The 14,381-nt window shown below is 34.1% G+C and overlaps 1 protein-coding gene across 2 annotated transcripts in view; it reads right to left on the minus strand.

Moving 5' to 3' along the window:
* Positions 1 to 14,381, minus strand: part of CNTN5 (contactin 5) — a 1,402,912-nt gene that overhangs the window by 430,413 nt on the left and 958,118 nt on the right. For both annotated transcript variants that reach the window (XM_059930535.1, XM_059930534.1), the window contains exon 7: positions 9,160 to 9,255. In XM_059930535.1, coding sequence (XP_059786518.1) covers positions 9,160 to 9,255 — 96 coding nt within the window. The remainder of the gene's footprint in view (positions 1 to 9,159; positions 9,256 to 14,381) is intronic.

A 14,381-nucleotide genomic window follows, 5' to 3' on the forward strand; every position in this document is an offset into this window, starting at 1 on the left:
GATTATGCCTAAAATTATAGTCTCCTGCCCAGACCCCTTTCCTAGATTTCAGACTTATATATGAAGCTTTCTGTAATATATATATGTACCTAACACTTCATATATCCATGACTCAGTTAAACGTATTCTATTCTAAAACAATTTTATATCTTAGCCATACACTTGCATTCAGATTCTGTTTGACTAGTGAATGAATGAGTGAATCAATTAATCAGCAAAAACAATCATATATAAAGTGATCAAAATAATTTTAAATAGGCATATTAACATTTTACACATAATTTTTAAAATAACAAAAATAAAATTGTAATTTTGAAGTGAGTAGAAGGAAATATGCATTTAAAAACCTTCCATTAATTAAAAAAAAAAGCCCATGAAAATGAAATGAGGGCAAATAAATCATAGAAAATCAGGGTAACTAGTATAAAATAAGATAGTAGAAATAAATATAAATAGGCTAAATTCATTAGTTAAAAGATAGTGACCCATCTCCTAGGGTAAAGAAAATAAAAACAAAAATAAACAAATGGGACCAAATTAAGCTTAAAAGCTTTTGCACAGCAAAGAAAACCATGAACAAGACAAAAAGACAACCCTCAGAATGGGAGAAAATATTTGCAAACGAAGCAACTGACAAGGGATTAACCTCCAAAACATAAGAATAGCTCATGCAGCTCAATATTTTAAAAAATCAAATAAACAACCCAATCTAAAAAGGGTCAGAAGACCTAAATAGACATTTCTCCAAAGAAGACATACAGATGGCCAAGAGGCACATGAAAAGATGCTTAACATCACTAATTATTAGAGAAATGCAAATAAAAACTACAATGAAGTATCACCTCACACCAGTTAGAATGGCCATCATCAAAAAATCTACAAACAATAAATGCTAGAGAGGGTGTGGAGAAGAGGGAACCCTCCCACACTGTTGGTGGCAATGAAAATTGGTAGAGCCACTACAGAGAACAGTATGGAGTTTCCTTAAAAAAACTAAAAATAGAGCTACCATTTGATTAGATTCAGCAATCCCACTCCTGGGCATATATCTGGAGAAAACCATAATTCAAAAAGACACATGTACCCCAATGTTCATTGTAGCACTATTTACAATAGCCAGGTCTTGGAAACAACCTAAATGTCCACTGACAGATGAATGGATAAAGAAGATGTAGTACATATACACAATGGAATATTACTCAGCCATAAAAAAGAACGAAATTGGGTCATTTGTAGAGATGTGGATGGACCTAGAGTCTGACATACAGAGTGAAGTAAGTCAGAAAGAGAAAAACAATATCGTATATTAATGCATATATGTGAAATCTAGAAAAATGATACAAAGGAACCTATTTGCATGGCAGGAATTGAGACACAAACGTAGAGAACGGATGTGTGGACATGGTGGGGTAGGGGGGTGGGATGAATTGGGAGATTGGGATTGACATATATACATTACCATGTGTAAAACAGATAGCTAGTGGGGACCTGTTGTATGGCACAAGGGGCTCAGCTCAGTGCTCTGTGGTGGGACAAGGGGAGTGGGGGGAGGGAGGTCCAAGAGGGATGGGATATATGTATACCTATAGCTGATTCACTTCATTGTACAGCAGAAACTAACACAACATTTTAAAGCAGCTATACCCCAATTAAAAAAAAACATAGATAGTAGGCACTCAGTAAGCATTCACTGAATGAAAAGCTAAGTACAATATTTGATATAATAAAATAAGCATTTTTTGAAAGGCTGATAATTCCATTGTTTAAAAAAAACTCTTGTTTGTGTTCATGGTATAAAAGTTTTAGTATAGCTTTATCCAAAATATACATTATATGGTATAAAATATACCAAAGACTGAAATCCTGGTTCCATGATTTATTAAAGATGAGCGCTTAAGGGTTTCACTTAATCTTTCTAAAGGTTAGATTCCTCATCAGTACAACAGGGATGATAAATAATTGCTAACTCTCAGATATTTTGCAAAGTTTACATGGTATAGTAAATGTGAAAATGTGATTGTTATATTGTAAAATGCTATATTCATATATATTTTTAACTACAACCTAATACTTTGTACAAGAATTTTAAGTTTCACTTTGATGTAAACTTCTGAGATAATGCTTATGGACAAAATAGGATAAAAAAATATTTAAAGTAAAATAGTAATTACTGATTTTTTATTTAAAAGTATCTATGGTGATAACCTCTAAACCTTAAAGTATTTCTGTATTTGGTTATAGGTTTTATGAGGCTTATTTTTACATTTTCACAGACCTTTTTTTTTTTATAGTATAACCCTGAATTTCAAAATTTCTAAACTGACAGAGGTGATTTTTTTGCAACCAGAATCATTTTCAGCAGATGTGCTTAACAGTCTAGAAAGATATATCTATTTCCTGGTAGATGAATAACTACTTCAGTATCCAATCAAGATGTTTTTATTCACAGATGTTACTGACAGGAATTAATATTGCTCTCTTGGGAAGTAAACAGGGAAATTTAGCAAATGAGTCAATCCTAGCTTTTGCTTTTATTCACAGAAAAAAAAATGTGCATTGTACATCCATTTGAGATAATGAGTAAATGGATTTTGGGGTTATTTCTGAATATTATTTAATCTTCTCTGATGTATAAACTATTTACAGTTTCATATAGTTGCTACTAAATCTTAGTAGCTGTTATACTTTGAAATAATATTTGAATATGATATTATGTGACCCAAATATCTGTCATAAATGTGAGTTGGTAATGATAAGCTAATAACAGGAGGCTAATAGAAACTGTCTAAAGCCCTATAAAACTCTTGTTAGAATCAACACATGTATTCAGTTATTGAACATGCATTTAATGAATACTTACTAAATGTCAGGTAGTGCACTAAGTATTAGAGATATAAATATGAGGTAGAAAGTTTCATTCTCTTAAGGAACATATAATTTACCAGAGGAGATAAAAATATTAGGAAACTTTTACTTCCAACATTTTACTTCACTTAATAAAGCTCTGATATAATAAACCAATTATGATTTGAAAGAAGGAAGTAAAATAAGAGTGGGGAACAAAACAGAATCAAGCATCAGTTAACCAGGTATGCTGTGATGATCTACATGGCTATTTGGACTTGACAGAAATTTGGGTCTCAGATTCTAGTACATCTCAGGTTATTTACTCGTTTCACAGTGCACAGTCTCATCCCACCAAAACAAAGGAAATTGTCGAGGCTGTTGTTAACTGGCGCCAGACCAGGGATGCAATCACAAGGCCTCTCTCACTAAGTAGCCCTGGCTTATTCTTTCTACACTCACCCTGCCTCTTCAGCAAGAATTTTTGACTTGACTTCCCCAAGACATTTTCAAAGTTCTCCTTTTAATTGATCAAGCAAAGCCTTAAGATTAATTCACTATTTCACAGTGTGATTGTGATCTCAACTAATAAATCCAATCACTCAGGTTACAGTTTGTTCTTTTGACAAAAATATAAAATGTTCCATTTTATTCTTCCATACTGATGATGTGAATCATGTTTCATTTATCTATTCTACAATTCACAACATCATTAGAGAAAAAGATGAATGGTAAGAAAAGTTTTCTTACTATTGAATACATGGCTGATCTAATATTTACTTGTTCTTGTTTATGATTTCTTTCTCAAAGTTTCTGAGAGTTATGTATGGGTTAAAATCCTTGGCTAACTTTTTTATGAATGTTATACATATATTTACTCAACAAATAATTTTTGAGCTCCTACTCTGTGCCAGGCACTGTTCTAGGCATGGAGTTCAACACTGAACAAAAACTACAAAAATTCTGTCTTCATGGAATTTACATTCTAAATCAAGGAGACAGTGAATAAATGAGTAAGTAAAATTGTGCAGTATATCGAAAGTGATGAGCATTATGGAGAGAAAGAAAGCGGAGGAAGACAAAAGGAATTGTGGAGGTGCATATCAAAAGAGGAAAATCAGGAAAATGTTTTACCAAGAATGTAAAATTTGAAGGAAGATATGAATGTGAGGGAGTGAGACATTCATATGCCAAGCATAAGAGGGATTAGGCACAGGGAATAGCAACTGCAAAGGCTTTGAGGCAGGACTATGCGTAGTTACTTGTGGAGCATCAGGGAGACCACGACTACATGTGAAAAAATAGGAGGGAGAATAGTAGATAAGGTCAGAGAGATTACATGGAGTCAAATGGAAAAGACTCTCTAACCCACTGTAAAGACTTTGGCTTTGACTCTGAAAAAAAATGGTGTATTAGACAGCTTGGGGTGCCATAACAAAATACCACAGACTGGGTGGCTTAAACAGCAGAAATTTGTTTTCTCACGATGCTGGAGGCTAGAAGTCTGAGATCAGGGTGTCAGCATAGTTGGTTTCTGGTGAGAGCTTTCTTCCTGACTTGCACAAGACCATCATCTCACTATGTTGTCACAATGGAGAGAGAAAGAGTGAGGTCTCTAATATCTCTTCTTATAAGGGCACTAATCCCATTATGAGGACCCTACCCTCAGGGCCTTCTATACACCTAGTTACTTCCCAAAGGACCCATCTCCAAATACCATCACACTGCGAGTTGGGGCTTCATATGAATTTTGGGGTAACTCACTTCAGTCTTTAGCAGACAGGAAGTTTTTGGAGAGTTTTGGGCAGAGGGGTGACATGATACAAATTAGTTTTAAGGAATCACTGTTAGCTAGTATGTTGAGAATAGATTGAAAAAAGGTAAAGGCAAAATGAGGGAGCTTAGTTAAGAGGCTACTGCAAAAACCCAGGTAAGAAATGATGGTAGTTTATACTAGAGAACTATCAGTGGAGGGTATGAAAAATGGTCAGGTTTTGGATAAAATTTTAAGTAGGGCCAATAAAACTGATGGTTTCTATGTGAGGTGTGAGAGAAAGTGAGAAGTTAAGAATGACTCTAACGCTGATGAATTGTAAGAAATGAAATTGACATTAATTGAGGTGGAAAAGACCTCAGATTTGGGGAAGATATAACCAGGAGTTAAGTTTTAGTCATGGTTAAGCTTGAGGTGCCTATTAGCCGTCCAAATGGAAATTTTGAGTAGGCAGTTGAATATACAAGCCAGATTTCTGGTTGGAAACATATGTTTGGGAGACGTCAGTACTTAAAGATAATTGTGAGGTGAAATCTAAGGGAGTGAGGGTATATGAAGGAAAGAAGTTTAAAGCCAAACACTTACTTGGGGGATTGCAAGATTAAGAGTTTGAGAAAATGGGGCAAAGTCAGCATAGGGGATTACGAAGTAAGGTAAGGGGAAAACAAGAGTGTGTGGAATCTTGCAAGAAAGTATTTTATAAAGGAAAGAGTGACCAACATGAAGACTGAAAATAATCCAAATGCCATCAACTGAGGAATGGATAAACAGAATGGGGCATATCTACGCAATGGAATACTGTTCAGCAATATAAAATAACAAACTACTGATAAATGCCACAATACGGATGAAATGTAAAGAAACATTAAGCCAAATAAAGGAAGCCAAACACACACACACACACACACACACACAGCTGCACATTGTATGATTCCAGTAAAATAAAATTTTTAGAAAACATAAAACTATAGAGACAGAAAATAGATCAGTGATTGGGGACATGGGCAGACATGCCTTTGTGAAATAATGGAAGTTCTAAGACTGGATTGTGGTGATAGTGACACAACTGTATTAAATATATGAAAACTCATTTACCTGTACACTTAAAATAGGGGAATTTCCTGGGATATAAATTGGATCTCAATAAATCTGTTAAAAAGATAAAGAAAAAGACAGAGAAAGAGGGCAGAGAGACAGAAAGAGACAGAGAGACCGCACTGGAGTTGAATTGGATAGTGCATGTACAGACAGAGCTTTTGAAGAGTTCACTATGGAGAGGAGCAGAAAAACGAGGTGGTAGCTGAAAGAGGACAGGAGTCAGGAGGAGACGTTTGCTTTGCTTTGTTTTGTCTTTAGATGGAGTAGGGGAGAGTATGGTTGCACCCTGTTGGGAATGACGCAGAAGAAAGTAAACAATCTCTGGCAAAAATGTAGAAGAGAGGAAAGAGAATTACTGAAGTGATTTCTTTAAGTAGATAAAAAAGGATGAACTTCAGTGCACAAGTTGAGGGATTGGCCTTAGAAGCACAGCAGTGCATCTATACTAAAAAAGAGAAGTTAGAGTGTGAATACACATGTTAATGAGTGTGTGATTTGGTGATGAAGGCTTGTGGAAGTTATCTTCTAATTGCTTTCCTTTTACAATGAAATGGTTATCAGCTGAAAGTGAGGATGGGAGAAAAATTGAATGATGGGAGACATTGAAAGTTTGACAAAATTACAGTGAAAGGACTAGGTTTGGTTTTTTCCCCCTTAATTTCTGCTCAGCATAAGTGCACTTGAAATTCATAGTTTGTATTTTAAATTTAGACTAGTCTGCATAACTCTATTTTTTTCTACAGTCATATTAAGCTGAGTAGTTTCAGGCATGCAGTAGGCTGAAAAATGGATTTACATCGGGATCAGGGTTTTGCTGACTGTCAAGTCAGTGTGATGAAGCAAAGAGAGATGAAGAAAGCAAGGCTGTATGCAAGAAAATGATAATGATTGAAGGAGAAAAGTAAGGATCAAAGGAGGGGAAGAAGGGTGAAAAGGAGGTAGGATCAATGATTTGTAGATTTCAATGAGGTTAAAGGATTCCTGGAATCAGGGTACTATAAACAGTGTGCAGAAGATAGTTCATGTTAGTCAGAGAATAGATGCTTGCAAATGTGGCAATTATGAGATTGTAGCTATTGGTAATAACGGATAAGTGGCTGAGACTGGTTGTAAAACAAGACCATGGGAATGAAGAAAAGAGGTAAAATCTTCAGGAAATGAAGAAGAATGACAGCAACAAGAAAGTGTAGAGTTTGATGACTTGAAATTTTAAAAATTGAGGGGTCTTTTTTTGTAAGGAAGAAGAAAGGAGAATGGGCAATGAGGAGAAAGGAGGACATATGTTCCAATCTCACACTGAATGGCACATACAATTTGGTAGAATAAATAGCCATAACTTTAAAGAGCTGCAGTGGAAACCATGTCTTCAGGGATTTCAATTGGAGCCAGAATGTAACTGCCATGTTCAACAAAAAAGCTAAAGATATGCTATAGGATTTGGCTGATCAGAGGATAACTACCCATCTGGTAAGTGTGAAACATTGGTCTAGATGCTGAGCTACTCCTATTATTCTGTGTCATGCATGTGTCCCCCAAAACTTTGCTGTGCCAACACTGATGTTTGAGTAGGTCATTCGGCATAACACTTCAACATGAGTACCTGGTAGAATATAACCTTTCCTACAATTTTAAATTACATAATCAGTCTAATATTTCTTATGACATGTATACAGTAGCAATCAGCTGGCTTTACTCTTGCCGACTTTATTCTTGTTGATCTCAATCAGATATAGCATTTTTATTTATTTAAGCAATTATTAGTACATATTCTTATCTTACGCTTATCATGTATGCAATTCACTACACAATTTTTTCCCATTAGAAATCTTCTGTATATAGTTTTCTCTGCCAATTGGATAATTTGTCTATGTGTAATCTTGCAGCTTTGCTTCTTATATTATCCTCTCTCATTTCATTTTTTAACACATGTTCCAACAGCCTTGCAATATAGATTGTACCTCAGAAAAATCTTACTTTTTCTCCACAGGGGTCCCTGCATATTGTTAACCCCTGAAAGCCTGGTGATGAACAGCTTCATCCTCTGTAGAGCCTGTTGCTTTCTCCTCCTCCTTCTTCTCCTCCTCCTTTCTCTCCTCCCCCTTCTCCATCTTCCCCTCCTTTTTTTTTATCATCTCTAACACTTATTTATCTAATACTTCTCTTCAAACAAATCTAATGATCCTACATTAGACATAACATGTATTAATTCTACAGGAGTCTCCTAAACCTACTAAAATCCATTTTAAGAAAGTTAAAACATATAGGTAAGACTAGTATGTCTTCTGTAAAGTTCACAAACTGCTCACAAAAGGATTGGAGTGACTGAATTGACATATAAGAATTAGGTTGGTACGACTCAGAAATTATTCCTCATAGTGATACCTCTGAGTTTCAAAGCAGAATGTTTTCAAAAATATTTTCCTGGTGAAACATAGTTTACTTTTCTTTCAATTAAAAAGAAAGTTAGGAGGGTAAGATAAAGATGAGAAATTTTAAGAAAACTGATTGAGGTCTTATCATAATTTATGATAAGAATTATCTATGGTAGAACAAAACTGAGCCCAAACACTACACTAATAATACAACCTAGAAACAAATATGGCTTTCACTCTAAACAAAGAAGAAAAATTCGTTGAGGTACCAGGATCCTGAATTCTGTTTCCAGTTGTTAACTCTAAAATCTTCATAATTTCTCAGGTAGAAATAGATGTTTGATTCTCTCTCTCTATGTCTCTCTAATTGATGCTGCCCTGTCTTAAATTGTATTATAGGAAAACTATACTGAGGTACAAAGAGGCACTCATCTCAAATTATAGGACTCAAACATAATGGGTATATTTTTCTGTGAGTTGGCAAAAGGTAAGATAATTAACCTGAGCACAGTTTACTATTCTGTTACTCAAAACCCCAAGAAGTACTTACCTATTACCATGATTTTTACAAACAAAAACTCAAGTAGCAAGAAAATAACAAGTAAATTATAGTTTTGTATGAACAAAAAAATTTCTTAGCAGTTTTTGTTCCAGTGTGACAAACTACGCCATAAACAACACAGTTTCCAGCTTATCTTCTGAAACAAGATGCACAGTGGTATTTAGTTAACTCAACTCTGACATTCCAAATAATTTTGAATAGTTTTTACTCTCTCAGCTTATCACTTTCCTTATGCTCCAAGCAGTATATTCCTCACTGGTGGCAGACAGAGACATAACCAGGGCAGTCAACACTTAGAAAGACAGTGAAACAATCTTATCAGAGGAGCTAAGTCTCCTGCTCAATGGCATTTAGACTATATGGTCTTTAATTACTCATGTGGTACTCTGATACATGTCACGAAAACCATGCACATTTCACCTGAATGTTCCCCAGTCAATACCCTGTCTAAAAGAATAAGCATATAGCAAAAGAGAGCAGCAGCAATATAGAATGGGATCCGACTGTACCTGGTGAATGAGGCGGAGGAGAGCACATCAGAACAACCCCCTGGCCTTCCCTCACAGAGACTGCACTTCTTGTCCGGCCACTAAAATTTCCCAGATCTGTCAACATAACACAGCATTTAGATGCAAGGCAAAAAGGAGTTTAAAGAATTACTACTTTTGTAACTTGTACATACTTTTCTATCATTATCCAGTGAAGGTTTCTTTTTGTTTGTCAAGCAGTGATAGGACGGCTTTGACAATAAATCTCTACCATCCAATTTTAAATACCACGATTTTCAGATTATATGTACACTCCTAATTTCTGTGTATAGTGCATACAAGTTGCCAGTGTAGGAATAAATTAAACAATACCTTTATAACACATTAAGTAGTTATTTTACATCTTTATAATACTTTCTGCATATTAATTTTTCTACCACCAATTGAACCCATTGATACACAGTAAGAACAGAAATAGAAGTGGTTGGAGTGCCTGGTGTCTAAACTGCTGCTTCATTATCTGTCGTGCTAGGAACGGTGTGTAAAACGAAGCATGAATTTGCCAAATTAGAAAGACTTGTGCGCTCAAGCAAAATATAGTGAAGATATAAGGTGTTCTTTTCTATAAATGTGAGTTAAAAAAATCATGTTACTTTTATTTTATGGAAACCTGGAATAGTGTGTACAAATTAATTATACTCATCCATTTTGATTACTCTAGAAGTATTATAGTTATCGAAACACTCACTTGTATGTATGAAGGATTGAGGTTCAATTGTCTTCCCTTAAATTATGTTGCATTTGCGCAATTTAAAATATTTTCCTAAAAATAAAGTGGCCTTAAAAAAAGAATGATAAGCATTATTTATATTTCTTTTATCATTTATTGATCTATTCATAACTCAATACATATGTACCTTTCCTTTTTCTTGGGCTAGGCTGATCAAAGAATTGATTTTTAGTTTCTTGGAAATGGTAGGAGTTCAGTATTTTTATAAATAAACATTGTCCCAGAATTCCCAGTTTGTAAAACCATGTTCTCCTGGTGAGAAATGCTTCTTGAAAGTGTTCTGCCTTTCCTGTCATTATTTACCAATCATAAAAGAGATTTTTTCAAACTTTTCATCATTTCATGATAAAATAGTATGTTTCATAGTAATACAATGTAGATCTTAAAATTTACTGTCTGTTAAAACAACAAATGATGAAAGTAAGCAGTTAAGAAAATATACTGAATGGATATGAAAGAGATATATCATTAACTTTAATATTATAAGAGGGATCATATAACTTACTTTTTTTGAGATATGGGTTACAATTTACTTATTTGTTGAATTTACGATCAAACCTTTTAAAACACATTCAAAATCATTAAGGACTAATAAACAGTAAGGGCATAATGAATAAAAAGAGAGGAATTCATTATTGAAGAAAGTGTTTAGGATTTTACCCACAATTCTGCATTTCACTGTAGTTAAGTGTATAATAGTTAATATAAATTATAGATAAACAAAGTGGCAATACAAAAGAGAATAATTCTACTTTTACTTTTTTTGGTGGCTTGAAAAACATACACACTAACTTCTAATAAAAGTCAAGTTCATTCTTTTTCAAATTTATATGTTTCATGGCTTTAAACTAATGTGCATTGACCTTTAGAGATAGAAGCTGCCTTTTTTTTCCAACAAATGACCTCAGTCTGATAACAAAGCATGGCAAGGTTTCCCATTTGACTTCCTTTGACTACTCTTAGAAACACAGCACAGTGAGTCAGTGGTTGCGGTGGGGCTGTTATATCTCTTTAGAGATTATATGGTTTTATTGTCCTCTTTTCGTCTTCATTAAATTTATAAATTCTGAAAGGCTATTTGGATATCAATTTATTTTAATTGAGTTTCTTAAATGTTTTCTGAAAAGTATATATGTAGCTTCCAATACATTTACTACAAGTTTATATTGTGCTTATTATGACATTTCAAATCAACCTATCGTAGTTAAAAAATATTTTAATAGCAAACAGTCCTAAATGAAGGCCTACTTCTGATAAATTGAAGTACAGGCATGGTCTAGAAATTAGACACAAAAAAAGAAAAGAAGATTATACAATAATTATGACCTGAGTTGTGTTTTGAGATCACAATGACCCAAAAGATAACACTCAGCTCTAATTGCTTTATTTTGTATCATCAGTTAATACAGGTACAATTAACATTTTCTCATGGAATTTTCTCTGTGTCATTATTTCCTAGGAGCTATAGCACCAGCAGTACAAAGGTAAATGGATTTTTTTCAACTGTGAATAGATTTTTCTTTTCATAAAGACATATAGAGAAATACTAAAAAGTAGCCTGCACTTTGAAGGAGAGTGTGTTTTCCTCATTTAAATCCTTCCTCTTAGGAAAAAGAAAAAGGGTAAAACACTATTATTTATAATGTAAAAGTGGTCCTCGTGTCAGGCAGGATTCTGGTTGATCTGAGACCAGACTGATGTGAAAAAATTCTTGGTTGGAGTGGGGATGGCAACTAGAGAGAACAGTCTGAGTAAAAATACAGCCAGTTATTTTGATCTCACTGTGAACAGAAAGCAGTTGGTTTCTTTGGAGGTACTCAACATAGAACTTAGTTTGAGTGTTTATCACATTATTTTAATAAACATTCTATTATATCTAGGAGAGAAATGAAAATAAAAAGAACAAGAGATTTTATGGATGTGACTTTGATTATTTTTTGTCACCTACAGAAGGGAAAAAATACCTGTTCCTATGTTCTATTTTTGATCTTTAAGGGAAAAAAATGAGTCAAAATAAAAATCTTAATACAAGGACTCTAAAATTCAGTTTCAAAGTATAAACTGAAGTAAACTTCTTTCTGGACTTAGTATAAAACACATGGACAAACAGACAAGTAATAATCTGGAGGAGAAAGTTTATGATCAAGGATCACAGGGCCTCAGGCCTTGTCTTTTCTTTGACCCTTTTTCCAAGTTCAGAAACTCATGCAGAGTTTGAGAGTGGAGCTTTAACTAGAACTGTGGCTTACAGAATTATTACACCTATTCATCCTAGGTAAACCATACAAAGAAAAAGAGGTATACAATTAATGATATGACTGAGAGCCTCACATGACAGTTAGAATATAGAGCTGGAATGTGTGATTGGAAGCATACTGACCATACGTAAGACAAATCATTTCCTTTATTCATTTAACAAATATTTTTTTCAATGCAAACTATACACCAAATATTATGCTAGGTACTGATGATACAGAAAAGCTGTAAAGGAAGGCTGTAGATAAATGAACTAATCATACTTACTTGGGCCAACTATCCACAGACCCAGCTCAGATGAGTCTATGCCACCAAATAAATGCATGATCCCAAACCATCACTGCTTCAGCTTGTCACAGCCATACTTATGGGTAACTAGTACATACCATATGCATGTACCATATAGCACTTCATGCCATTCCCCTAAATGTATATTGCAAACATATGCACACCAACACATACACATACATACACTGCACATACACTTCGGATTCTTTCCTTCCTTCCTTCCTTCCTTCCTTCCTTCCTTCCTTCCTTCCTTCCTCAAACCTTCTTGCCTACCTGCCTGCTTTTCTGATTTCCATCTTTTCTTTTCTTTCCTTCATTATTCCACAAAGGGTTTGGGGTAGCTTAGATATATATGTATATAATACAAAATATAAAATAGGTAGTTGACAAATTCCAGGTGAAGGTAAAATTTGTATGACAAAAATCCTGTAGCGTAACATGAGGAATTAAGAAAATATGTCATAGATTTCTTTTGTAAATTATTGGAAGTTGGCCATAAAATTTGACTCATGAACTTAAGAGGGTCAAAACAAACATGGATATGTCCCCAGTCTTAGAATTCATGATTATTTTAATATCAAAACTTTCTAGTAACTCAGGAGAAGTACAGTGTTGCTGGATATTAAGGTCCAAGAGGGATTTCTTCTGCAAGACTTCATAAAGATCACAGTGGGTGGTATAGTAGGCTGAGCAGGTTTTCAAGTCAGTTAGAAAGGTTCTTCACCCACTCAAACACTTTAAGTATGTGTAGTGTGAGCTACACACACACACACACACACATGTAAAAATATTTCAGAAATTATTCCCTAGAATGGTGAATTATTTTAAAGTGTTGGAGAGTGACAGGGGTTTTGGATACTAATTTTATGATTATGTATGCTAAATATAAGAGATTGTTTAGTTATTGGGGAGAAGTGAGGGAAAATGGTCAAGGCAAGAAGATAAATCCTATATAATTAGGAATGAAGTGCTGAGGTTCATCTTCCTTCTGGTTTTTAATTTCCTAGTCTTAGATCTGTTCTGAATAAATGGCAGTCCTTGGCTTATGGGAGTCATGCATTTGGAAGAAGGAATGGAAATGGGGTGATCATTTTGCTTTGCATTTTGTTATACCTTTACCCTATTGGTGGGGCCATAAGTTTTAGACTGTCAACGCTCCAGGCATTCTCAATCAATTTTCTAATGTTAAAAGTGTTATGACTATAGAGATAATTCATTATGACTTCAAAAATTCTTAAAGTTGAGTTTGAATTTTTACAAAAAGTGAAACCGTTGAAAAAGGCAAAACACTTTAGACCAGGTGTCAGACACGAGCTTTATTAAATATTACTAACTTTTAGGTATCAGATTCATATGTAATATTGTTAAGTTTGAGGAACTAAGATGAGTGATATATCTGAGGGGACTCATGGATTTAACTTCTACGATTTCTATAAAAATGACTGATAGACTGCATATTGAAGTCTTTCATCAGTTTTGTTCTTGTTCCTGTTATTATCATCAAGATAATTCAGATTATTGTCAGATTTTTTGTGTATCCAATGTAAATATCCTGTAATAAAAATTGGTCAGACCTCATTCAGAAACTATCTTTGACATTGTAAAATGTTAAAAATATAAGGGCAAATAAAAGAATGGATGGATAATAATTACACTAGCTACTAGCATACTACTGTATGCCAAGTTTCCTGGAAATGAAATAGTAATTTCTCTGTTTTAAAGACTACTAAGTGTATGTGAAAAGCAAATAAAAACTTGACTTTGGTCATACAGTTAATAAGTAGTGAATTGGCAAATCAAACTCAATGTGGTTGTTTTAAAAAAATGTATTAGGAAAAAAGCAATTCAATATTTGGAAGTTAAAACCAACCAATAGTTGGTTTTAGGAATTTAAAAATAATCTTCATAA

The sequence above is a fragment of the Balaenoptera ricei genome, chromosome 8 (assembly GCF_028023285.1).
Source record: "Balaenoptera ricei isolate mBalRic1 chromosome 8, mBalRic1.hap2, whole genome shotgun sequence".
Lineage (NCBI taxonomy): Eukaryota > Metazoa > Chordata > Mammalia > Artiodactyla > Balaenopteridae > Balaenoptera > Balaenoptera ricei.